Source organism: Bufo bufo, chromosome 4, assembly GCF_905171765.1.
Source record: "Bufo bufo chromosome 4, aBufBuf1.1, whole genome shotgun sequence".
NCBI classification, from domain to species: Eukaryota; Metazoa; Chordata; class Amphibia; order Anura; family Bufonidae; genus Bufo; species Bufo bufo.
In genome coordinates this window covers 580,983,495-581,010,438 of record NC_053392.1, presented here as the reverse complement: position 1 = coordinate 581,010,438, position 26,944 = coordinate 580,983,495, and the positions used below count along the sequence as shown (strand labels likewise).

Sequence of the window (26,944 nt, the reverse complement as noted above, 5' to 3'; positions counted from 1 at the left end):
GCTACCATCAGTCCTGTGACATGCCAACAGTAAAGCATCCTGAGACCATTCATGTGTAGGGTTGCTTCTCATCCAAGGGGCTCACTCACAATTTTGCCCAAAAACACAGCCATGAATAAAGAATGGTACCAAAAGACCCTCCAACAGCAACTTCTTCCAACAATAGTTTGGTGAAGAACAATGCATTTTCCAGCACGATGGAGCACCGTGCCATAAGGCAAAAGGGATAACTAAGTGGCTTGGGGACCAAAACTTTGACATTTTGGGTCCATGGCCTGGAAACTCCCCAGATCTTAATCCCATCACTATATCACAGAAACAACTGAAACAAAGATCTAAAAGCAGTTTAGCAGCAAACTTTGTGAAAACTAATATTTGTGTCATTCTCAAAACTTTTGGCCACAACTGTACACTGTGCCACACAATATACAGTATACCTCTACACTGTGTAGTCTGTGCTATAAGCACCATTGTTTTGTGGCGGCAGACAGAAAATAATCTGGAAGTGCCCCTCCCGAGACCAGGCTCTGGATCCGCCACTGCACATCTCATGCGTTATTATACTTTGTGATAATGAATATGCCCCTCCCCTTCATTACATTCTCAGAAACAAGCAGAGCATGAATGTCAATAAAATGATGCCCCCCCTGGAAAAATTTCTGCGGACGCCCATGGTCAGCATATTACTCCTCTGTGTAATCTAAGTAATAAGTCTGGGTAGGGTCACTTGGGGTGGTAATGGTGCAGCAATTGCAGTATAGCTGTCGCAAAAACAACACGTATGTAGCGGCAGTTTTGCTACAGGACACTGGACATTCAAAACTGATGCTAGGCAGCACCCATAAAAATGATGCGTCCACAAAGGTCAGTCATTACACCGACTGGTAAAAAGAGGAGTGACGTATGTTTTCAGGAGGAATAACAGAGGAACAACACAATGCACATTTCTAAGAGAAGATGCTCCAGAACCATTATTTCATGGAGAATGCAAGTATTTGCAAAAACAGATGTGTCAAGAGAGCAGATTCCTCTTTAAGTTTCAAGGCATCTGAAGAAAGTTTTGCGCTTTCGACATTGTGTAGAACAATAGCCAAACTTTGCATTTTAAGCGCCAATTCACCTTGCACCACCCTGTAAATCCCTGGATAAGCCAGTCTCATCGCCTTCGGCCTCCGGCTTCAGAAGCAGCTGCTGACTGTTCTTCAGCCTCCGTGCTCCTCACAGCTGCCGCTTCCCACACAAAGGCGGAGATTACCTGTGTTCACGCTCCATCATCTATCCCCAGACAATAGCCGGATGCAGAACTCATGATATCGCTTTACACGTTACACGTATGTTATATTTACTGGCAAGGAAGGGATCTCCCAGGATATGAGCTGATTATCCAGACAAACATGGATCTTACTACTGCCTCGGCTTCTGCTGCGCACAGTGCTTGCTGCCCCTCTTGTTACTAAAGGAATTAAGGCTGAAAAAAGTACGTTTTTCGGGGACACAAAATTCAGCTTCTGCAGAAAAGTTCATGTCCCAGAATATCGTCCCATCAGTTATAGGCTTTCTTCTCCTGCAGTTTGCATGTAGATCCATCACAGAAATATAATAAAATAAAAAAAACACATGAACCATACTCAATGTAATACACATACTATATATCTGCTGAACATGCCTCATATTGAGCACAAGCCCCACCCATGAGGTTCTAAGCCACGCCCAATCATCGCTGATACGTCATGCCTCATGCTCACCTCCCCTGCAGAAGAAATATAATATGACATTCAGATGAATGGCTTTCCATGTAATAGAGGGACAGCTCAAGTCCACCAGAACTCGTTGGCAGTTTTCCACTGCCATCTGTAATATCCCTGCTTTAACACCTTAGATGCCAGGAACTGCAGAGTGTCAGAAGTTTTCAAAGAGGAAGGATGCCCCCTGTATCAGATGTTTTTGGGGTGCCGATGGTAGCAAGGGGCCCAACTAAGAACGCCAGGTCTTCCAGAGACATGGGCTAGTAGTTTGCCTGTTTTACACTGGAAGACAATAGTGCTTTGAAATATTAAAGGGGTATTCCGGCGATTTCAAGTTATGCCTTATCCACAGGATAGAGGATAACTATTAGATCGATGGGGGGAGGGGGGCAAAGAACAAAGCAGCGGGTCAGGCATGCACACTTATGCTCCATTCTTCTCTGTGGGAATGCCATAGATAGCCGAGTACTTAAAATGATCAGAATACCCCTTTAAGGCTACATTCGTATGAGACTAATCTCTGTGGATTTGCTTCCACGGATTTGCATGCAGCATATTTGCAATGTCCTACAGTAGTAAAGTATGAGGTTTTAAGAAATTACAATCACATGCTCCATTGCCGGAGCACTTCCAATGCAGCCAGCCCATCCTAGTTAGAGTCTAGGATTGGTTGCTAGAGGCCATTTTTAATCATTCCTGGAGAACCCCTTTAAGTAGGAAAAAAAATGTAAAATTAAGTCCAATAAAATTTTAATAAATAGAAATAGACTTAAAAATCCTTCCCCAGAAAACTTAAAATAAATTTTTATGAAAAAATATTTTTATTTTTTTAAAAGATATATATGAAAAAAATGTATATTTAGTACCGCTGCATTTGTAGTATCTTGTAGGGAAAAAAAAAGAGACACATTATTAAAGTCGATTTTTGCATGGCATGGAAAAAAAAAACAGAAAGAAACTCTGGAATTGTTTTTTCACAGGAAAAGCTAAATAAAATTGTATATAGAAATTTTAAAAAAAGTTGAATACTATAGAATATATACACCAAAAAAACAAGCACATACAGCTTTGTTGACAAAAAACAAAACAAAAAAATAGCTCTTGAAATGCACTGATAAAAAAATTACTCAAAGGCCCAAAAATAGACTAGTTCTTAAAGAGGCTTTCCCACCTATCCAGAAATAGAACCTGGTCTGTGGGAGTGCGACCACTGGGGGCGCTGTTCTTTGCTTCTCTTCAGCAGCACCATTTGAATGGAGCAGCAGCATTGTTTGTCTGACCACTGCTCCACCCACTTTGGGGAGTCAGAGACTCGTGATCGGTAGAGTTTCTAGTGGTCAGATACTTATCACTTATCCCTCAGGATAGGTCATCGATATCAGGTCGAGGGAGGTCTGACACCCCGCACCCCCACAGGACCAGGGTAACTATACAGTAGACAAAGCCAAAGCAGAAGGCTCCACACACTGTGTAGTGGCTGTGTCGGGGTACTGCAGCTCAGCTCCTCTTCAAGTGAACAGAAGCTGAGCTGCAGTATGGCGGCACCAGAAACTACGCAGTGGACTGTCCACTGTATAACTGCCTGGGGGTGCCAGGTGTCGGACCCCCACCAACCTCAGGCTATGTCGTCAATATCTGAGTCCAGGAAAACCCCTTTAAATAGCAGTGGAGATTGACTAGTGCACTGTGTTAGGGTGGTCTTCTACCTTCTCATACAGCAGATACCGTAATCTTTCTGTGTCAGATTGATGATAAAGTATTCATTGCTTAATTTACTTTTCTAATGAAACATTGAGTTATGGAGAGAAAACCTGCGATCTGCCTCCGTAGATCAATCGCGCCCTCGCGACCAGTGACTGTGTGATCATAGCTCCCCACATACAGTATATGATAGTTTAGCATAGTTAAACGGGTTTTCCGGGTGTTTAATATGCTCAGGGTAGGTCATCAATATCAGATTGGTGGGGGTCTGACACCTGGTGCCCCTGCCGATCAGCTGTTTGAGAAGGCCGCTCACCTCCTCAGCTTACAAAGCACAGCGCCTACATTGTATAGCTTGGTATTGTGCTGATATTCACTTGAATGGGACTGAGCTGCGCTTAGGCCATGTGACCAATGAACATGACTTCAGTGGACTAGGAAGAGGCAGCAGCACTGCAGCCTCTTCTACAGATGATCGGCAGGGTACCCAGAGTCAGACCCCTGAAGATCTATCCTGAGGATAGGACATCAAAATCTAGAACAACCTCTTTAATTACCTAAAAATCTCCTCTATAGACCTAAAAGTAAATGATACAATGCTGGTAGTCTGAAATAACCTCTAGAGGGAGCTCTGGAGCTTACTGTTTATACATTGAATGCAATAATAACACAATATGCAGTAAGCAGGGGCGTAGCTAAAGGCTCATGGGCCCCGGTGCAAGAGTTCAGCTTGGGCCCCCCTTCCCTCAGTGCTTTGTGGCCAGGGGCAGGGAAGCACATAGCGTTTCTGCTGCTGAGGAAAAAATTGAAACGGCACACTACCCCGCCATAACCCCCCCATAACAAATTTTTGACCTTACCCCTTCCCTCCAGCCAGAGGTGTAACTTGACCAGCATGCACTTTCTATAATACCGGTGTCTTCTTATTGTCACGGCTGAGGAGTGGGGGAAACCCTCAGCCATGGGGTGTCACAGATAAGGGTAGCTGCTAGGCCAGGACGACAGGATCAGGGAGCAGGTCACCTCCTAACGCGTCCCTAATTCTGACCCTGACTCCTAACTGTATGAGCCCACTCTGATGGTAGGAGGGTTCATACTCCGGAACCTGGGGTCCCTACTAGCCCTGAGGAAAACCCTGGACTAGGAGCAGGGTAAGAAGACCTATTCCTCCTAGACACGGAGGAACAGGAGTCTCACTGGCCAAGCTGCAAGGAGAAGGGAAACATATACAGACATATGGCAATGGCAGGTAGTGAAACTAGTACCACACCTACCTGCCAAGGAAACAGAGACTGGAACCCGTGCACAAGTGCTAATGTCCACACCAAACACAAAAGGACAAAGCACACACACAAAGCACACAGGAACCCAGACAACCATAAGCTGCAATAAACATAGAGACACCACTAGACATATAATAACAACAGAACAACAATGTCTAAACATATCTTATGACCACAAGGGTGGCCCTCACTGGATAGATGCTATAATACCAGGAGGATGACTCCAGCATAAACATGGCTGAAGTACCCCTCAGCTACAGTCATCCAGCAGAGGCTAAATAGCCCAAGTAGCCACACCCACACACAGACACACCCAGTGTTCACACACTAAGGGCTCTTTCACACTTGCGTTCTTTTCTTCCGGCATAGAGTTCCGTCGTCGGGGCTCTATGCCGGAAGAATCCTGATCAGTTTTATCCTAATGCATTCTGAATGGAGAGAAATCCGTTCAGGATGCATCAGGATGTCTTCAGTTCCGGAACGGAACGTTTTTTGGCCGGAGAAAATACCGCAGCATGCTGCGCTTTTTGCTCCGGCCAAAAATCCGGAACACTTGCCGCAAGGCCGGATCCGGAATGAATGCCCATTGAAAGACATTGATCCGGATCCGGCCTTAAGCTAAACGTCGTTTCGGCGCATTGCCGGATCCGACGTTTAGCTTTTTCTGAATGGTTACCATGGCTGCCGGGACGATAAAGTCCTGGCAGCCATAGTAAAGTGTAGTGGGGAGCGGGGGAGCAGTATACTTACAGTCCGTGCGGCTCCCCGGGCGCTCCAGAGTGACGTCAGGGCGCCCCAGGCGCATGGATGACGTGATCACATGGATCACGTCATCCATGCGCATGGGGCGCTCTGACGTCATTCTGGAGCGCCCCGGGAGCCGCACGGACTGTAAGTATACCGCTCCCCCGCTCCTACTATGGCAACCAGGACTTTAATAGCGTCCTGGCTGCCATAGTAACACTGAACGCATTTTGAAGACGGATGCGTCTTCAAATGCTTTCAGTTCACTTGTGTTTTTCCGGATCCGGCGTGTAATTCCGGCAAGTGGAGTACACGCCAGATCCGGTCAACGCAAGTGTGAAAGAGCCCTTAGAAGGGAGTTAACCCTTTCTACACCAGGCAAAGAACGGAAACCACTTAAAGGGAAATACACACATAAACACCACACTCTACCTGTTACCGCCGGCAACGGCATGCGTGGCAACCATGTCCTGGGAATCAGCCAGAAGGCTGAGACACTGCCACCACATGCACACAACACCACACGTTACCGCAAGCAATCACAAGTGAAGGGGAAATGTCACAGTGCACACCATACAGACAAAAGGCACACCTACAAAGACAGGTTGCCAGGTGCAACCACATGCCCTTAACAGCAAGCTGCCTAGCAACAGCTCAGGCCGCTATACTGCGAATAACATCATGTTGCCAGCGGCAACCACACGTGAGGCCACATACTTCAGCCCTCACCTGTGATTGATAACAAGACCAGACAGCGGCAACAGCATGCGGGTCCAGGAGTCACGACCATGAGCATGGTCGTGACACTTATGCACCACAAGGGTCTTTTGGCCCCTCAGGCTCCTGGGCCCGGTAGCGACTGTTACCTCTGCACCCCCTATAGCTACGCCCCTGGCAGTAAGCTCCCTATTTTTCCATGTATATGTACTTTAAAGAAAATAAAATCCTGTGAAAAATTTCCACCAAAATTACCGTATTCTGAAAGCCATAAATTCTTAGTTTTTTCATCAACAGAGCTGTTCGAGAGCTTGTTTTTGGTGCAGTGACCCAAAAAAGCAAATTGACTACCATACATTTGTTTTTAGTTATTTCTGGCATTCACTACGCATGATAAATATTTTTATTAGTTTGGACATTTTTAGACATAGCTCTACAAATTACACCTATTTATTTTGTGGTTTTTATATGTAAAACTTTTTAATTTTTTATATATATATTTTTTTTGTATTTTTCTTTCTTTATTTTACTGTATTTTTAGTCCCATCTATGTGATCGTCTTATTGCTTATTCCACACTATGTAGTAGTATATTATTTCAGTCTATGGGGTTTTCACTGCCTGCCTATTAAAGGGAATCTGCCACTAGCGACCTCCCTAACCAAGTGTTTTCTTATGTAGCACCTTGCTGAGGAGCCAGAGCAGAGAAGGGGAGTGGTAGTGACCTTGATGATGATGTGTCATGGTGTACTACCTCAGGCTGTCACTCTCTGGGGTTGGTGCAGTGAAGAAGGGTCACCATACAGTTGCAAGAAAAAGTATGTGAACCCTTTGAAATTATATGGATTTCTGCACAAATTGATCATAAAATGGGATCTGATCTTCATCTAAGTCACAACAATAGACAATCACAGTCTGCTTAAACTAATAATACACAAAGAATTAAATGTTACCATATTTTTATTGAACACACCATGTAAATATTCACAGTGCAGGTGGAAAAAGTATGTGAACCCCTAGACTAATGACATCTCCAAGAGCTAATTGGAGTGAGGTGTCAGCCAACTGGAGTCCAATCAATGAGATGAGATTGAAGGTGTTGGTTACAGCTGCCCTGCCCTATAAAAAAGACACACCAGTTCTGGGTTTGCTTTTCACAAGAAGCATTGCCTGATGTGAATGATGCCTTGCACAAAAGAGCTCTCAGAAGACCTACGATTCGTCAAGAATTGTTGACTTGCATAAAGCTGGAAAGGGTTATCTCCAAAAGCCTTGCTGTTCATCAGTCCACGGTAAGACAAATTGTCTATAAATGGAGAAAGTTCAGCCCTGCTGATACTCTCCCTAGGAGTGGCCGTCCTGTAAAGATGACTGCAAGAGCACAGCGCAGACTGCTCAATGAGGTGAAGAAGAATCCTAGAGTGTCAGCTAAAGACTTACAAAAGTCTCTGGCATATGCTAACATCCCTGTTAGCGAATCTACGATACGTAAAACACTAAACAAGAATGGATTTTATGAGAGGATACCACAGAGGAAGCCACTGCTGTCCAAAAAAAACATTGCCGCACGTTTACAGTTTGCACAAAAGCACCTGGATGTTCCACAGCAGTACTGGCAAAATATTCTGTGGACAGATGACACCAAAGTTGAGTTGTTTGGGAGAAACACACAACACTATGTGTGGAGAAAAAGAGGCACAGCACACCAACATCAAAACCTCATCCCAACTGTGAAGTATGGTGGTGGGGGCATCATGGTTTGGGGGTGCTTTGCTGCGTCAGGGCCTGGACGGATTGCTATCATCGAAGGAAAAATTTATTCCCAAGTTTATCAAGACATTTTGCAGGAGAACTTAAGGACATCTGTCCACCAGCTGAAGCTCAACAGAAGATGGGTGTTGCAATAGGACAACAACCCAAAGCATAGAAGTAAATCAACAACAGAATGGCTTAAACAGAAGAAAATACTCCTTCTGGAGTGGCCCAGTCAGAGTCCTGATCTCAACTCGATTGAGATGCTGTGGCATGACCTCAAGAAAGCGATTCACACCAGACATCCCAAGAATATTGCTGGACTGAAACAGTTCTATAAAGAGGGATGGTCAAGAATTACTCCTGACCGTTGTGCACGTCTGATCTGCATCTACAGGAAACGTTTGGTTGAAGTTATTGCTGCCAAAGGAGGTTTAACCAGTTATTAAATCCAAGGGTTCACATACTTTTTCCACCTGCACTCTGAATGTTTACATGGTGTGTTCAATAAAAACATGGTAACATTTAATTCTTTGTGTGTTATTAGTTTAAGTAGACTGTGATTGTCTATTGTTGTGACTTAGATGAAGATCAGATCAAATTTTATGACCAATTTATGCAGAAATCCATATCATTCCAAAGGGTTCACATACTTTTTCTTGCAACTGTATATATTCCCTCGGTGTACTCCCAGTCACTGGGGCTCCTGCCTGATAGTAGTTTGGGGTATTGTCACGGCCTATGGTGTGCGCTGTGACACTGTTGCTACACTTGCTGTTGCCTGCGGCAACGTGTAGCTTTCCATGCTTGTGTGTGCACTTCCTCCCCTTGTCTGTTGTTGGAAGGGTTAACTCCCTTCCTAGTGTTTTAACACTGGGTTTATGTGTGTGTGGGTGCGGCTGCTTGGGCTATTTAGCCTCTGCTGGATGCCTGAAGCTGGGGGGTACTCCAGCCATGGTGTATGCTAGAGTTATCCTCCTGGTCTTCATATGTCATCTGTCCAGTGAGGGCGACCCTTGTGGTCATAGAAGATAGTAGATGTTCTTGTGGTGTCTCACGTTATTGCAGCTATGGTGTCCTGGGTTCTTGTGTGGTTTGTGGTGTGTGCTGTGTCCTTTTATGTTGGTGTGGACATCAGCACTTGTGCACGGGTTCCAGTCAGTGTGTCTGTGGCAGGTAGGTGTGTTGTTGGTTTCACTTACCTGCCATCTCCATGTGCTGTATGTGTTCCCCTCTCCTTGCAGCTTGGCCAGTGGAGACTCCTGTTCGTCCGTCTTGTGGAGGAACAGGTCGTCTTACCCTGCTCCTAGTCCAGGGATTTCCTGAGTGTTAGTAGGGCCCTGAGGTTCCGGAGTATGAGCCCTCCTACCATCTGGGTTGGCTCATACGGTTAGGAGTCAGGGTCAGAATTAGGGACGCATTAGGAGGTGACCTGCTCCCTGATCCCGGCGTCCTGGCCTAGCAGCTACCCGTTATCTTTTTGATACCGCACGGTGGGGGGTTTCCCTCACTCCCCGCCGTGACAGGTATACTTGATGTTAAATGTCCATGTGGGTGCAAGGCAGGGCTTAAAAAGTGATGCAATGGCCAAGGTTTGGTGTTAGGAGAGTCAGTAACCAGGCCAGATTGAACTTAAAAGTCTTGGGTGCACCAAAAAGGAGTAGTAGTACATAACCAATTATCTCTTCACAGTGTAAATTCTATTTTCCAGATGTCCAAGCATGAGCTAAGCAAGTAGTTGGAACCACTGGCCCTCGGGTTACTCTTTCTCTTGCTACAGTCTCTAGTACTGGCATCTCTGGCTAGCAACTGTAATCTGTCACAATGTCTGCAATTCGCACAATAATATGCAATTTCAATAATATGACTGGCCAAATTGTACCTGAAGTGTGCAGGGTGTCTTAACTCATTATCCCTCCACTGCAGCAGTGCGTGAAGATGCTGTACGCTGATCACCTTGCTGACTAAAAGGTTGTAGCCCTTGAATCCACAAATCTGGGGTGCATCGGGTGTCTTAACTTGTTTCCCCGATGTAGCATCAAAGTCTGTAATACTGTATGCTGGTTACCTTGCTGACTCTCACACTGTAGTCATGAAAATTTTCCAAAATCTTCTCTCTCTCTGATGTTAGTGGAGGACTACAAGAGCAATGGTGATACCCTCATTGCAACATAGACCCGATTTGCATATTAGGAAAAAGGTAACTTGGGAATGGAGCTTCGGATCAAGAAAAGAAAAAAAAGCGTTTTAATCAGGTGAAGCACCACCATGCGTCTATGCAAACAGCTTGATATCAAGGTGGCTGTGGAGAGATTCCCTTTAAGTCCTGGTGTACAAGGGCCCAGGCTGTCATACTAACCAATCAGAACCTTGCAATTTCGCTGCAGGGGCTCTAATCGGAGGACAGAGGGAGCCCCCTCTCAGATGCCATGGTCGATATTGACCTCGGTTACTACACAAACGTGTGTAGTTCTAGTGCGACAGCTAGTAACACAGGTAATTGGTGGTAATCAGACACCCGACGATCTGATTTTGATGACGTATCGTAAGGAAAGGACATCAGTAAGTCCTGGAAAATTCCTTCAACATAGAGACAATTTAAACAATAGGTTATTTTCTGATAAAACATTCCCTTTAAATAAGAGGAGCCCAATACATAAGAAAAAATAAAATATTGGAGGAACTATAGATCCAAGATAAATAAGATAAATCCACATTGCTTAATATGTGGTCAGGAGGCAGCAATCGAATTTGACTCTGAGGATTTCTTACAGTTCAAGGCTAATATAATTGTCATTACTGCTGTTTGTAGGAATTTATTTTTGTGACTGATTTATTGCATTTTGGATTGAAAATGAATCATGGACGACCTTTGAAGTGTTTATAGTCAATGTGACATTTCATTCCTTGTCTGTCAGAAAGATACTTATTTGCAGATACAAAATAACACTTTTAAATGCAAACCTATAAATTAGTAATGTTGTGTCAGAATTATACGGCCACTTTTCTACAGTAGGTGCTCTACGCCTGCGCAGCATGGTGGCCTCAACAACTAAGTGGGGGCTCATCATAGATGGTTACCCAGCAGGACCCTCAATAGTGTGTCAATTTCTCTTAAGGTATGGTCACATCTGCACATCTAATCCTTTATCTATGATGGACATAATAAAGGACAACATGCGTTTGTCTAAAACGCATAGCATGTGAATTTTCACCAACATGACCAATAAAGAATAGATTTTATTAAGACGCTGTGCTGGATTCTTCTCACAACTAGTCTATTCCGGCAGAGGAACAGGCTACCAGATTTCACTATATCCGGCATAGCTGGATACCGCCGTTCACTTCTGGACCCCACTAATTATAATGGGATCTAGCGGGGATCCCATTGACTATAATGGGATCCAGCGGGGATCCTGCCGTTCACGACGGACCTCATTGACTATAATGGGATCTAGCGGGGATCCAGCTGATACCAGGTTTTGGCCGGACAAAAACTGCTGCATGCCCCGGTTTTTGTGCAGCCAAAACCTTCCACTCATATTAGAAACTGACCGGATCCCCGCCAGATCCCATTATAGTCAGTGGGGTCTGGTGGTGAACAACAGTATATCCAACTATGCCATATATGATGAAATCTGGTAGTCTGTTCCACTGCCGAAATAGACTACCAGATCAGGTAGTGCAGATGTGCAGCATTAGAGCCATAGTCCCTGGTGTTGAGTGGTTTGTTCACCAGTATTTGTTGGTATTTCTTTGCTTCACCAGTCTGTCCCCAGTGTCCACTGGTTTGTTAGTTCAGACCATTCCTGGTGCTTAACGTAGAGCAGGGGTGGACATATAGCTTGTTCATCTGCACAGGGGTTGGGGGTCTGCTTTGGCCAAAGGCTCCTTCCTTCTCCATGGGTTCATAGATTACACAGACACTGCATCATTCCACTCAGGCAATCACATTGACTATTGTCTAAGCTGCAATGTGATTGGTTGATAGCTTATGAGTGTATGAACAGTCTATAGACCACCAGGGATAAAATTATTAGCCCCTTCACTGCCCTAGACCACAAGAGATGTTCTCATTAGATCCTTCACTGCTCTAGACCACTGGGGATGTTATTAGTAGCCTCTTCACTGCCTTAGACCACTAGAGGTATCACAGACCCCATTACTTCCCTACAGCACTAAGGATGTTATTACTTGCCTCTTCACTGCCCTAGACCACCAGGGATGTTATTATTAGACCCTTCACTGCTCTAGACCACTAGGGATGTTATTAGTAGCCTCTTCACTGCCTTAGACCACTAGAGGTATCACTGACCCCTTTACTTCACTACAGCACAAGGGATGTTATTACTTGCCTCTTCACTGTCCTAGACCATCAGGGATGTTATTATTAGACCCTTCACTGCTCTAGACCACTGGGGATGTTGTTAGTAGCCTCTTCACTGCCTTAGACCACTAGAGGTATCACTGACCCCTTTACTTCACTACAGCACAAGGGATGTTATTACTTGCCTCTTCACTGCCCTAGACCACTGGGGACGTTATTAGTAGCCTCTTCACTGCCCTAGACAACCAAAGATGTTATAATTTGCCACATTCACTGCATTAGCCCACCAGAAATGTTATCATTAACCTGTTTACCTGACTAGCCGATACTGCTCTTAACCACTTTACTGTCCAGAACCACCAGACTGTCTCTGGTCTACAGTGGTTACTTGGTATAGTCCATTAATGAGGACATATTCATCCCTGAAGTCTAGTTATTTGTTTTCCCAGGCATCCATTGGTGTCCAGTGAACAGCAGTCAATTTTTATAGGCCAGTGACTCTTTTTGGCCTAATTTTGTTTTTTGCTCCGATTGTCCAGTATCCTTCTGGTGATGGGCACCCAGTGAAATCCCATTTGTCTACTGGTTTATTGTCTCCTGTCTTTGTTTTGTATCTACAGATTACAGGTTCCAGAGAAATAACATAATGCAGTGATTTTCCTTGTCACTTGATGTAAGACTAATGTTGTGTGTAGGTTTAATTAGAGAAGAAGGAAAGCTTCCGTTAAATCATTGCATTGTGAGTTGCGGTATTTTATTAATATTGCTTTGTGCATGTTGACGGATACTACACAGGGCTTGGCTGTATATTATGCACACAGCATTAGATAGATTTTAGCACACAGAATATTACATATCCATCAAGGTAAAATTGGGTTATGTAGAACATGTAGAAGGGTGTGATGGGAATTCAACAGAGACCAGATGGCGTTATTTATCAGGAGCCCCGTGTCTCAGAACAGAGTGACAGAATGGATTGTGGCGGGCTGTATTGTAAAGAAATATGGAGCTGGATGCTGGATCGGATTTGTATTGGACCACAGGCGTGGAGCTGTGTCGGGGCACCAGATATTTCATTTGTACAGATAATATAAATCATAGTATTCAGTCTATCGCTTCTCATTTCTGCACGTACAGATGTAGCAGAGCTGAAATTGCTATTGTACATCTTGATAAATCATTGGGATTGAGCCTATTGTAAAGCATAAGGCCCGGGCTACATGGCAACGTGATGATCTGAATGGCTAATTGCAACAAGCAACATGTCACGATGTGACAGTTGCAAAAAAACAACGCTGTTGGATTTTTGGTCGCAATTCGCGCACAACTTTGCCTTCTTGGATCACAATGTAAGCTGCGTGAGACTGCGACTTGACTGCGACTTGACTGCAACTTTGTTTTTACAGCCATATAACAGCTGTAAGGTTGGGACTACAGACACATCCAAATAACCTAGCGTAGTAGTGGAGCCATACAACATAATGGAAGTGATTGGAGTCGCAACCTCAACCCAAAAATGGAATAAAATCCATCACTAGATTTTTTTTAGATTCTGGGGTTACAACTTGTTGTGTTGTGATCCCATTCACTTCTATTGGTCGCGTGTGTAGCCCAGGCCAAAAATAGTTGTGTGACAAGTTGAGCAATAACCCAGAGGACTAATGCAATGGGTTAACTAAGGCTAAAAGACCTAGATTAGAGTTGTCAAAGGAAAATAGTCCAACTCCAATTAAGCTCCACTAAAGGGGTGAACAATTCTCACAACAGCAAAACTGGGCACTCACTGACAATGGAGAGGAATTAAGAGCAAAAATTATTTGATACTGAACAAATGACATAAAACAGATACAATAGGGTACAATAGATAGCAGCAGTCCTGTACACCTCAGAGGAGGGTCTCTAAAGTGCAAAAATCATTAGCAGCATGTAATACTCCCATAAAACCAATAAAGTCAATAAATCGATAGATATAGAATAAAATCGATTGCTACTTGGAGCAATTCGAAAATCTGTGCAAAGTAAATCAACAGAAGATCATTGGGGACCAAAGGCTAATTGCATCAGAAACGTATAACTTGGTACATACGAATATTCTGAGTATTCGAATCCTTTCGAAAGTTCTTAAAAGATTATCTTCAACATTCAAGAATATTTGTGTGAATAAATAATTTCGTATAGTTGAGAAAAGTTTGCACGAGTTAGCGGCGTCCCGCTACTCTAAACATACAAATGGCGTCCTAATCTTCAAATACTTCTTAATTAATAAATTCCTTTCGCTGGTTAGCTCCTCATATAATATCGAAGACACTCTTGAGTAGTATGGTATGCGATATATATTATTTTCGTGAGAGATATACTTAAGTGCACTTTGTTTAACTCACGATTTGACGTCCTCGCTACTTCTTTTTCCCACGCTTAGCTAGCACCGCACTCTGACCTTGGTCTATGTTCTAGAAGTAGGGAAGTTCCTTTTCAATAGTGTTAAAATCGCAAAGAGTTCTTAATGAGAAAAACCTGTAATGCTTCAAGAGTAGATCTTCTTAATCTTTCATGGGGGATTAAGAAGATCTACTCTTGAAGCATTGCATTCACATTTTTGATTTTGTGAACTATTGAAATGCTGTTGGTGACATAAAACTAAAACCAAAGCCAATTCATAGATAAAAATAACAAATATCTTTCTTCTTTTTCAGCGCTTCTTTATGCAACCATTTTTGGTAATGTGACAACTATCTTCCAGCAAATGTACGCCAACACAAACCGATACCACGAGATGCTTAACAGTGTGAGAGACTTTCTTAAACTTTACCAAGTGCCCAAGGGTCTGAGTGAGCGAGTCATGGATTATATTGTGTCCACCTGGTCTATGTCCCGAGGCATTGATACTGAAAAGGTAAGAATATTTTTTCTAGAGGTCTTTCCACTTTATAACTACCATAAGGATGAACATTTTATTTTTACGATATATAAGATAGGGTGTACTGACTAATATTTCTCTCCAGTGGCATACATACAGTACAGACCAAAAGTTTGGACACACCTTCTCATTCAAAGAATTTTCTTTATTTTCATGACTATGAAGGCATCAAAACTATGAATTAACACATGTGGAATTATATACATAACAAACAAGTGTGAAACAACTGAAAATATGTCATATTCTAGGTTCTTCAAAGTAGCCACCTTTTGCTTTGATTAGTGCTTTGCACACTCTTGGCATTCTCTTGATGAACTTCAAGAGGTAGTCCCCTGAAATGGTCTTCCAACAGTCTTGAAGGAGTTCCCAGAGATGCTTAGCACTTGTTGGCCCTTTTGCCTTCACTCTGCGGTCCAGCTCACCCCAAACCATCTCGATTGGGTTCAGGTCCGGTGACTGTGGAGGCCAGGTCATCTGGCGCAGCACCCCCATCACTCTCCTTCATGGTCAAATAGCCCTTACTTTCAAAGTTTTCCCAATTTTTCGGCTGACTGACTGACCTTCATTTCTTAAAATAATGATGGCCACTCGTTTTTCTTTACTTAGCTGCTTTTTTCTTGCCATAATACAAATTCTAACAGTCTATTCAGTAGGACTATCAGCTGTGTATCCACCTGACTTCTCCTTAACGCAACTGATGGTCCCAACCCCATTTATAAGGCAAGAAATCCCACTTATTAAACCTGACAGGGCACACCTGTGAAGTGAAAACCATTTCAGGGGACTACCTCTTAAAGCTCATCAAGAGTATGCCAAGAGTGTGCAAAGCAGTAATCAAAGCAAAAGGTGGCTACTTTGAAGAACCTAGAATATGACATATTTTCAGTTGTTTCACACTTGTTTGTTATGTATATAATTCCACATGTGTTAATTCATAGTTTTGATGCCTTCATAGTCATGAAAATAAAGAAAATTCTTTGAATGAGAAGGTGTGTCCAAACTTTTGGTCTGTACTGTACATATGAGCAGGTCCTTAGAGCCAAGGTTATGCCAAGTCCTTCATTATGGAGTTGGGTTTTTCTATCCATACCAGAAGGGACTGGTGGTTTGTTTCGCCTCCATGTGCTTTCCAAGACCCTTGGGTCAATGTCTCACCACTTTTGACTAGAATGTAGTAATGCTTGCAGAGTTTTCACTGCCCAATAGAAATAGGAATACAACCATCCAAGGCTGTTCCCTTCCAAGTCAAGTGCCTGAAAGCAACCACATTGACCATCTCAGTGGCGTGTAGGCTTCTCCTTCTTCCCTTTTTCTGGATCCAGTATAGCATTGTCCCAGTTTCACATGGCCATAATTTGGCCCAATTTAAGGTTCGCCCAAGCATCCAGACATTCTGTGCTTCCTCTAACCCAAACTCAGATCACCAAAGGGTTGTATGGCAAACTAAGTTGGGGTCTGTAGAACCACATTTAGGGCCATGTGAAAGTGGACTTAAAGGAAATGTTTCACCAAAACATTTTTCTGCCTGATAGCGACAAAAATCCTTTCAATCTGTTTCTATTTTCTGAACATGATTATGAAGAAGGCTATCTTCCCTGAGCTGTTCCTAACAGCATTTAGAGAACTACTTTACAGCAGCCACCATGGGCCATAGACACAATAGACAGGAGCTGACCTCACTGACTTCTATGGGAGTGTTTTCTAGGCATGCTCCGTGACCTGTGCAGAGGTCAGGAGGGAGTAGAAAAGGTTTGATATCATCTATTGTGAATGGTGGACTATCTATACATAGTTGATATATGTCATTCTAATCTTTCCTGTAATCAAAAGCAGATAACTGCAGTAAAGTGATCTGTACAGAACAAGACGCGGCACCTGGTATAGGGTGTAGTGGCCAGTGTGAAAACTGCAGGATTTTATGTTGTTGTTTTTTATATGAATTGACATGGAAAATTAAAAATAACATCATCATAAATTCTGTAAAAACATGTTTAACATAAAAATGTGATTTAAACAATAGGTCATTTTCTGATGATTAATTCTAGCGATGAGCAAAGTATTTAAAAATTCGATATGGCTGCTTCCCCAAATTTTACAAAAGAATCCACTTTGCGACTAATTACTTTGTCACAAAGCGCATTTCTTTGTAAGTAGTGGGCGCTTTCTGTCATTGCACCCCTAAGATGCTGTGTTCATATATGATTGCAGCATCTGATATTAATAACAGAGTTTAAGATAAAACAAAAAAATACCTGATCCATTTGCTCATGAGTGGCCCGAGATGACGGAATCATTCAAGCAAGATGGTGGTGAGCGGCCGTTGTGAGCAAATGGATCAGGTAATTATAATTTTTTTAGTTTTTTACATTATTTCAAGTTAAATCGCTACCTTGAAGCACGAGGAAATTTGGCTTTGCGGCTAATCAAATTTATCCTGAAATTCAGATTGAAGTCCACTTTGCGGACTTTGATTCGCTCATCACTAATTAATTCGGAAGCCAAATTACTAAGATTTTCCAAACTATTGGGAATTTTTTAAGTCAAAATGCATGGAAAACAATAATTCTAGAGTCTTAACCTGATGCTGATCAGAAATTTGGAATCGAAAACATTTCTAAGAAATCTTCGTTTTGTATTATTTTTGAAGGAGGACAGAGCAGTGGAAGTGTTAGGGCATGGAATGCTTTTACTCGTAACGCTTTAGCAAAAGCTAAAGAGAGTTTTCTGGGAAAACACATATCTTTAGGATAGGTCATCAGTGTGTGGTTGAGGGTTGTCGGTTTGGAACTTTCATTGATCAGTGGAACGAAGGCAGTTGGGCCTCGGTACCAGACACAGCCACATGTACACACATTAATGCCCATCAACAGACATGGATAAGACATCAATGTATATTCCAGAAAACCCCTTTAAAATTCATTTTACCCCAAAAACAATCCAATGGAGACTGCATTATTCTCCTGCCCATTGCGTTTCCATCCATGACTATGACACACCATGTCATGTCCATCTCTTGAGTGAGCAGAGGAAGTATTTAGCTCATGAAAACACTTCTTCATAGCCAAGAAGCTTGGTGGTGCAAAGATATCTCCATCATTAGACCCTGTGTAGGTAGTTCTATGGAGGTAGAAAAGCTCTGAGCAGAATCAGAATTTTGTAGTTTTTACCTGGGGTTATGTCTAAAAGAAAATCCACTGTTATATAAATCAGAAATTCCTATATTTTCATGATTTATCGTCAGTCTAGAAAAGAAACACCAAAAATGTATCCTAAATATATTCCTGAGCCCGATATTTTGATAGCGTACAGTTTTCCTTTGCTTAGGGAGAGTAATATTGTAGGTGTTAGATGTCGGCATGAGTTCTTTCTCTGTTAGGTTTCATAGCCTACCCCAGTAGGTCAGAATAAACCTTGGGGAGGGCACCGAGAACATATCTTCATTTCTTACGATGACTGTTCCATTGTTCTAACTGAAGTTGACACAACAGAAAAAGCACAGAAGAAGAAATCATTTTTTCTATTTAGGAGGAGGAAAGTTATATGACACTTTGCAAAAATACAACACAGCCGACCCATTCCCTTTAATATTAGCAATTCAAGGAGCTGTGTTTCTCAAGACATTTTTTGAAAGTGGAGTTCAGAATTTCTACATTGGGTGAAATCTGAATTCTTCTCTGTTCTGCGCAGAGGCATACATGACCTATAAGTATGGACCACTGCATTACAGAACAGAAAAATGAGGCTGTTAGAATGAAGTAGAATCTGGCCTTATGGAGGCTGCCTTGCAGCTATAAGGGTGGTACTACAGTCAGGATCCTTGGCGCATGGATCCAGTAAAGGGGCCTGCACAAAGGTCAGATAATGACTGTGCCCCAATAATTATTGTGCCAAAATAGGGCCCATTTACTTTGTGTAGGTGAAACTGCACAAGCCGTAATGAGTCTTCTGTTTCCACATTCTTCAGGGTCCCTGTGGGTCCCGCTAATCTAAGGACCATTGTGTATGGTAAGGGGGCAGGGGCGGACTGGGAACTTAAAGTGACCCTGGAAAAAATACTAAAAGGGGCCCCGTTTTGTAGTTGGGTCCAAATTGATGGAAGGCAGAGCCAGCCATATTGTGGCACATTATACCTCCCTAACAGAGCCAAATACCACAGTTCATCACAAAATACTGCCAGCAGCACAAAATGCATCCCCAAAAACTTCCACTGACCAGCTGTGAGAAGGGCTCAGGTGGTTCCCTGGGCATCGGCCCACCCGGAAATTTCCCTGTAAGATCTACGGCCAATCCACCCCTGTAAGGGGGATAACATAATCTTCATGCTAGAAATGTCTTATGTAGCCCTTCATAAAAAGTAAACTATGAGTTCCAAATAGAGGATGTACAGAGTACAGACCAAAAGACCATATACTACTGGTGATCTGTTATAGGTTACACTTCTTATAATGGGATCCATTTAAGACTGCTTTGTGAATCTTGTCCATGAGGGCCAAGGGGGCGGCCATTTTTTTGTTTTCTATCTGGTATTTTTGTAACTGTATCCTGTACCAGGATTGATAAATTAGATTTTTCTTGTGTATTGGGATATGCCGTAGATGTTGGCAGCAGCTACTTATATCTAGTATTGAGCAGAAATATTATTTCTATTGAACATATTTTTGCAGATGGTTGTATTATCAGTAACGGAAGCGTTTTTGCTGAACCCTGCCGGGTGTGAAAGTAGCCTTACAGTATGGCTGAATTGCACAACAAATGGGCAGTCTCAAAAAACACGCTTATCTATACAGGCAAAAGAAGAAGACAGTAAAACAAACTCCCTATGGTCAAATTATTTTCAAATTTTTTCTAGGGGGTACCATCGTTCTTGTTCAGGCCAGTTTTATTAGTGTGTTTTTAACAATTATTCTTGTGTACCACTATTCAAAAACAATGTCCTATTTTCATTAATTGATTTTCAGTAAATTTTTATTTATTATTACTTTTGTCCAGTACAGTAGATATATACAGTACAGACCAAAAGTTTGGACACACCTTCTCATTCAAAGTGTTTTCTTTATTTTCATGACTATGAAAATTGTAGATTCACACTGAAGGCATCAAAACTATGAATAAACACATGTGGAATTTCATACATAACAAACAAGTGTGAAACAACTGAAAATATATCATATTCTAGGTTCTTCAAAGTAGCCACCTTTTGCTTTGATTACTGCTTTGCACACTCTTGGCATTCTCTTGATGAGCTTCAAGAGGTAGTCCCCTGAAATGGTTTTCACTTCACAGGTGTGCCCTGTCAGGTTTAATAAGTGGGATTTCTTGCCTTAGAAATGGGGTTGGGACCATCAGTTGCGTTGAGGAGAAGTCAGGTGGATACACAGCTGATAGTCCTACTGAATAGACTGTTAGAATTTGTATTATGGCAAGAAAAAAGCAGCTAAGTAAAGAAAAACGAGTGGCCATCATTACTTTAAGAAATGAAGGTCAGTCAGTCAGCCGAAAAATTGGGAAAACTGTGAAAGTAAGGGCTATTTGACCATGAAGGAGAGTGATGGGGTGCTGCGCCAGATGACCTGGCCTCCACAGTCACCGGACCTGAACCCAATCGAGATGGTTTGGGGTGAGCTGGACCGCAGAGTGAAGGCAAAAGGGCCAACAAGTGCTAAGCATCTCTGGGAACTCCTTCAAGACTGTTGGAAGACCATTTCAGGTGACTACCTCTTGAAGCTCATCAAGAGAATGCCAAGAGTGTGCAAAGCAGTAATCAAAGCAAAAGGTGGCTACTTTGAAGAACCTAGAATATGACATATTTTCAGTTGTTTCACACTTGTTTGTTATGTATATAATTCCACATGTGTTAATTCATAGTTTTGATGCCTTTATAGTCATGAAAATAAAGAAAACTCTTTGAATGAGAAGGTGTGTCCTAACTTTTGGTCTGTACTGTATATATATATATAATTTTTTTGGCTGGACTTTCTTCCACCATACATGTGATGTCTGGATAAGGACTTACCAGTGCATTCGGCATCTCAAACCATTGTTCTCATCTGTTGGTGGCGGCACTCGGCAGCCCTTATTATGGTGCTGTCTGCCTTCATATAATGTGTAGCTTATAGGACCAGGCACTTTGCCTAAGAATACCTCATCCACAACTGCTCTCCCAACTCCCAGAGCACTCAGTTGCCATAATGGATGTCATAGATTTCTATGCCCATGCTTTCTTAAACTTGCATTGGAGATGCAGAGAAATCTTTAAAAAAGTTAAAACTGAGACCCCCCCCACACACACACACACAGGTCCCAATACCGTCTAACTAACCCAAAGTCTAAAGTCCCGATTAGGATTGCGTGCAGATTTTCCACGCGGATTTGTGTGCGGATTTTCCGCACTGTAGGTTATGTACATTGTATTCTATGAGAATTCTCAATGCACACGATGCAGTTTTTTCCAAGCGGATTGCAACCTGCGGTGCGGAATTTAAAATCCGCAGCATGTCAATTTATTTTATTTTTCCTGACCAGATTTTCTTCATTCACTTAGTAAAATCCGCACCAAATCCGCATGCAAATCCGCACCAATTGACCGCACAGATTTGCCTGCGAACACCTGCGGATTTCAGTGCGGATACTCCGCACATGAATCCTGAACGTGTGCATGTCCACTTATCATTTCCTTTGCTAGTCAACCAAGTTGGTTTTGTCTTGGGAATATCTACATATAAACAAGGGCTAAGCATATTTCCCAGCGTAGGCGCCCGACGTGCCACACATTTAATACCGCTCATTGTGAACGTGGTCCAATCCTTATCATAGCTAAGTACAGGAAAATGCTTTTTGGCAAATATCCCTAAATTCCTCACTGTAATTAGTAGTAAATACGATACTTATCCTTAACCCCTTCACGCAACATCACGTACATGTACGTGGGGGAATGTGGTGCCTCACCGCATCCCCACGTGCATGTACGTGATCGGCTTTCACTGTCAGCGCAGGGAGCGAAGCGCTGAAGCTTCAGTGAAGCCGGCGTGCTGGGGTTGCTAGGCAACCAGAGAAGCCGGCAGGCACTGTATAGGCGCTCTGACCCGCCCACGATCGCTGTGATTGGTCCATTACTGCAGAGGGACCAATCGCAGCGCATCGGGGCAGGTAAGGGGGGGTTAGGGAGGGACTATGTGCTTCTCCTTCTCTGATCGCCCCAATTCCTGTCAGGGAAGCGATCAGAGAAGGAGATAGTGTGAAAATCTTCCCGACCTATGACGAGTATACTCGTCATGGAGCACTGCTACTTAGCGCGCCATGATGAGTATACACGTCATGGCATTTAACTGTCACCATGTCTGCAGACATGGTGACAGCGCTGAGATCCCGGCTGTCACACACAGCCGGGCACCTTGGGTCAATGCCGAGGGGGGTCCTGTGACCCCCCCCCCCCCCCATGTCGGCGATCGCTGCAAACCGCAGGTCAATTCAGACCTGCGGTTTGTAGCGCTTTCTGCAGTTTCTGATCCCCGCGGTCGATCAGAAACTTTAGTATGTCTAAAATAAAGCTTTTTCACCCCCCCCCCTGCACCCCTGAATGATATTATGTGGGCGGGTGGTGCAGGGGGGGGTGTCACAGACGGTGCGGTAAGGTGCGGGAGGCGGGCGGTGCGGCAGGCGGGATCGCGATCCCCCGGCCGCCTCCCCTTGAATGATCGTTGGTGTCTAGTGGGTATACCAGGGTGCCAGCACATTGCTGGCACCCTGGTATAAACGGCTGACATCTGCGATGCGATGTCAGCAGCTTAACCCTTTCCATACAGCGGTCCGTACGGACCGCTGTATGGAAAAGGTTAACAGCGCAGGGAGCTCCCTCCCTCTCCCATCGGGGGGCTGCTGTGCCTTTGCAGCCCCCCGATGGGAGAGGGAGAGAGCCCTCAGAGAGCCCCCCTCAGCCCTGTGCTTACCCTTCCCCGTCTGCGCAGTTCTGATCACTACTGAGCAGACGGGGAAGGTTCCCATGGCAACAGGACGCCTCTCAGGCATCCTGCTGTCCATGGTGCTGAACAGATCTATGCTAAAAGCATAGATCTGTTCAGTGTAAGTAAAATACAGTACAGTGCAATATATATTGTACTGTACTGTATTATACAGACATCAGACCCACTGGATCTTCAAGAACCAAGTGGGTCTGGGTCAAAAAAAAGTAAAAAAAAAGTGAAAAAAGTAAAGTTTCAAAAAAACACATTTATCACTGAATAAAAATAAAATAAAAAAAATACACTACACATATTAGGTATCGCCGCGTCCGTAACGACCTGATCTATAAAACGGTCATGTTACTTTCCCCGCACAGTGAACACCATAAAAATAAAAAAATAAAAACTATGAGGAAATTGAAATTTTGCCCAACTTACTTCCCAAAAAAGGTAATAAAAGTGATCAAAAAAGTTGCATGTACGCCAAAAAAGTACAAATCAAACCGTCACCTCATCCCGCAAAAAATGAGCCATTACATGAGACAATGGCCCAAAAAATAAAAAAACTATGGGTCTCAGACTATGGAGATACTAAAACATGATTTTTTTTTGTTTCAAAAATGATATTATTGTGTAAAACCCTGATAAATTATAAAAAGGTAGACATATTAGGTATTGCCATGTCCGTAAGAACCTGATCTATAAAAATACCACATGACCTAACCCCTCAGGTGAACACTGTAAATTTTTTTTAATAAAAACGGTGTCAAAAAAGCTATTTTTTTGTTACCTTACATCACAAAAAGTGTAATAGCAAGCGGTCAAAAAGTCATATGCACCCCAAAATAGTACCAATCTAACCGTCATCTCATCCCGCAAAAATTATACCCAACCTGAGACAATCGCCAAAAAACTGAAAAAACTATGGCTCTCAGACTATGGAGACACTAAAACATGTTTTTTTTTTGTGTCAAAAATGATATTATTGTGTAAAACCTAAATAAATAAAAAAGTATACATATTAGGTATCGTCACGTCCGTAAGAACCTGCTCTATAAAAATAGCACATGATCTAACCTGTCAGATGAACGTTGTAAATAATAAAAAATAAAAACAGTGCCAAAACAGCTATTTTTTGGCAAATTTTCCATTTTAATTCATTTTTTCCCATAACAAAGCAAGGGTTAACAGCCAAACAAAACTCAATATTTATTTCCCTGATTCTTTAGTTTATAGAAATGCCCCATATGTTGTCGTAAACTGCTGTATGGCCACACGGCAGGGCGCAGAAGGAAAGGAGCGCCATATGGTTTTTGGAAGGCAGTTTTTGCTGGACTGGTTTTTTGACACCATGTCCCATTTGAAGCCCCCCCGATGCACCCCTAGAGTATAAACTCCAAAAAATGACCCCATTTTGGAAACTACACCCCTCAAGGTATTCAAAACTGATTTCACAAACTTTTTTAACCCTTTAAGTGTTCCACAAGAGTTAATGGCAAATGGAGATTAAATTTCTGAATTTCTATTTTTTGTTACTTTGCCTCACAAAAAAGTGTAATATAGAGCAACCAAAAATCATATGTACCCTAAAATAGTACCAACAAAACTGCCACCTTATCCCGTAGTTTCCAAAATGGGGCCACTTTTTTGGAGTTTCTAACCTAGGGGTGCATCAGGGGGCTTTAAATGGGACATGGTGTCTAAAAACAATCCAGCAAAATCTGCCTTCCAGAAACCATATGGTGTTCCTTTCCTTCTGCGCCCTGCCGTGTGCCCGTACAGCAGTTTACGACCCCATATGGGGTGTTTCTGTAAACTACAGAATCAGGGCCATAAATAAAGAGTTTTGTTTGGCTGTTAACCCTTGCTTTGTTACTGGAAAAAAAATATTAAAATGGAAAATCTGCCGAAAAAGTGAAATTTTGAAATTGAATCTCTATTTTCCATTAATTCTTGTGGAACACCTAAAGGGTTAACAACGTTTGTAAAATCAGTTTTGAATACCTTGAGGGGTGTAGTTTCTTAGATGGGGTCACTTTTATGGAGTTTCTACTCTAGGGGTGCATCAGGGGGCTTCAAATGGGACATGGGGTAAATAAACCAGTCCATAAAAATCAGCCTTCCAAAAACCAAACGGCGCACCTTTCACTCTACGCCCCGCTGTGTGGCCGTACAGTAGTTTACAGCCACATATTGGGTGTTTCTGTAAACGGCAGAGTCAGGGCAATAAAGATACAGTCTTGTTTGGCTGTTAACCCTTGCTTTGTTAGTGGAAAAAATGGGTTAAAATGAAAAATTAGACAAAAAAATGAAATTCTCAAATTTCCTCCCCATTTGCCAATAACTCTTGTGCAACACCTAAAGGGTTAACAATGTATGCAAAATCAGTTTTGAATACCTTGAGGGGTATAGTTTCTTAGATGGGGTCATTTTTGGGTGGTTTCTATTATGTAAGCCTCGCAAAGTGACTTCAGACCTGAACTGGTCCCTAAAAATAGAGTTTTTGTAAATTTCGGAAAAATTTCAAGATTTGCTTCTAAACTTCTAAGCCTTATAACATCCCCAAAAAATAAAATATCATTCCCAAAATAATTCAAGCATGAAGTAGACATATGGGGAATGTAAAGTCATTACAATTTTTTGGGGTATTACTATGTATTACAGAAGTAGAGAAACTGAAACTTTGAAATTTGCAAATTTTTCCAAATTTTTGGTAAATTAGGTATTTTTTTGTGCAAAAAAAATTATTTTTTTGACTTCATTTTACCAGTGTCATGAAGTACAATATGTGACGAAAAAACAATCTCAGAATGGCCTGGATAAGTCAAAGCGTTTTAAAGTTATTAGCACTTAAAGTGACACTGGTCAGATTTCCAAAAAATGGCCTGGTCCTTAAGGTGAAAATGAGCCTGAAGGGGTTAAGGGGATTATTATTTTTTTTTTTCATTGATGTTCTTTGGAAAAGCATTTTCCTGTACTTAGCTATGATAAGGATTGGACCATGTTCACAATGAGCGGTATTAAGTGTGTGGCACGTCGGGCGCCTTTGCTGGGAAATATGCTTAGCCCTAGTTTATATGTAGATATTCCCAAGACAAAAGCTACTTGGTTGACTAGCAAAGAAAATGATAAGTGTTGACATGGCAGATGCATTTGTTGTAACCATATGAAAGTGGACAGGACCTTTGAGTATACGGCAAATCATAAAAGATTTGAGGTTAATACTTATCTCAATTGTAACACTAAATTTCCCGTATATTAATTACATGTGAGCTTTGTTCACTTCAATATGTAGGCTGCACAACAAATTAAAACCAGGATAAGAAAACATATTTCTGATATACCCTATTTTACAACGCGGAATGTTTCTGCTGCCAGTCTGCACTTTGCCCTAGTGCATGGAGGCGATATTTCAGCTTTTATTGCACAGGGTATAGAAAGGGTTACAGCTCCCCTTCAGGGTGAAGACCATCGGAGAAAGCTCCTCAATAGAGAGGCTTTTTGGATGTTCCAGTTAGGTACATGTTTTCCTACAGGTTTGAATAAGAGACATGATTTGATCTTACAGTATTATTGATAAAAAATTATCCGCTAACTATTGCATTGTTTGGATCTTTGATTTTATGAGAATGTGGATGTTTTAAGGAAGAATATCATGTGTTCTAATTTTTTTAACTAGTTTCCAATCATGTGACACCTTAATCATTGCGGATCGGTGTAGGAGGAGTATATAGGAAAATGGGTCCCCATCCTATCCGCTAAAAAACTGAACGCACACGGAAACAAACAACGTTTGTGTGC

The 26,944-nt window shown here is 42.4% G+C and overlaps 1 protein-coding gene across 1 annotated transcript in view; it reads left to right on the top strand.

Annotated features, from left to right (window-relative positions):
* Positions 1-26,944, top strand: part of KCNH1 (potassium voltage-gated channel subfamily H member 1) — a 449,532-nt gene that overhangs the window by 231,485 nt on the left and 191,103 nt on the right. Inside the window, exon 8 of the mRNA XM_040430377.1 lies at positions 14,962-15,161. Within this exon, the coding sequence (XP_040286311.1) occupies positions 14,962-15,161 (200 nt within the window). The remainder of the gene's footprint in view (positions 1-14,961; positions 15,162-26,944) is intronic.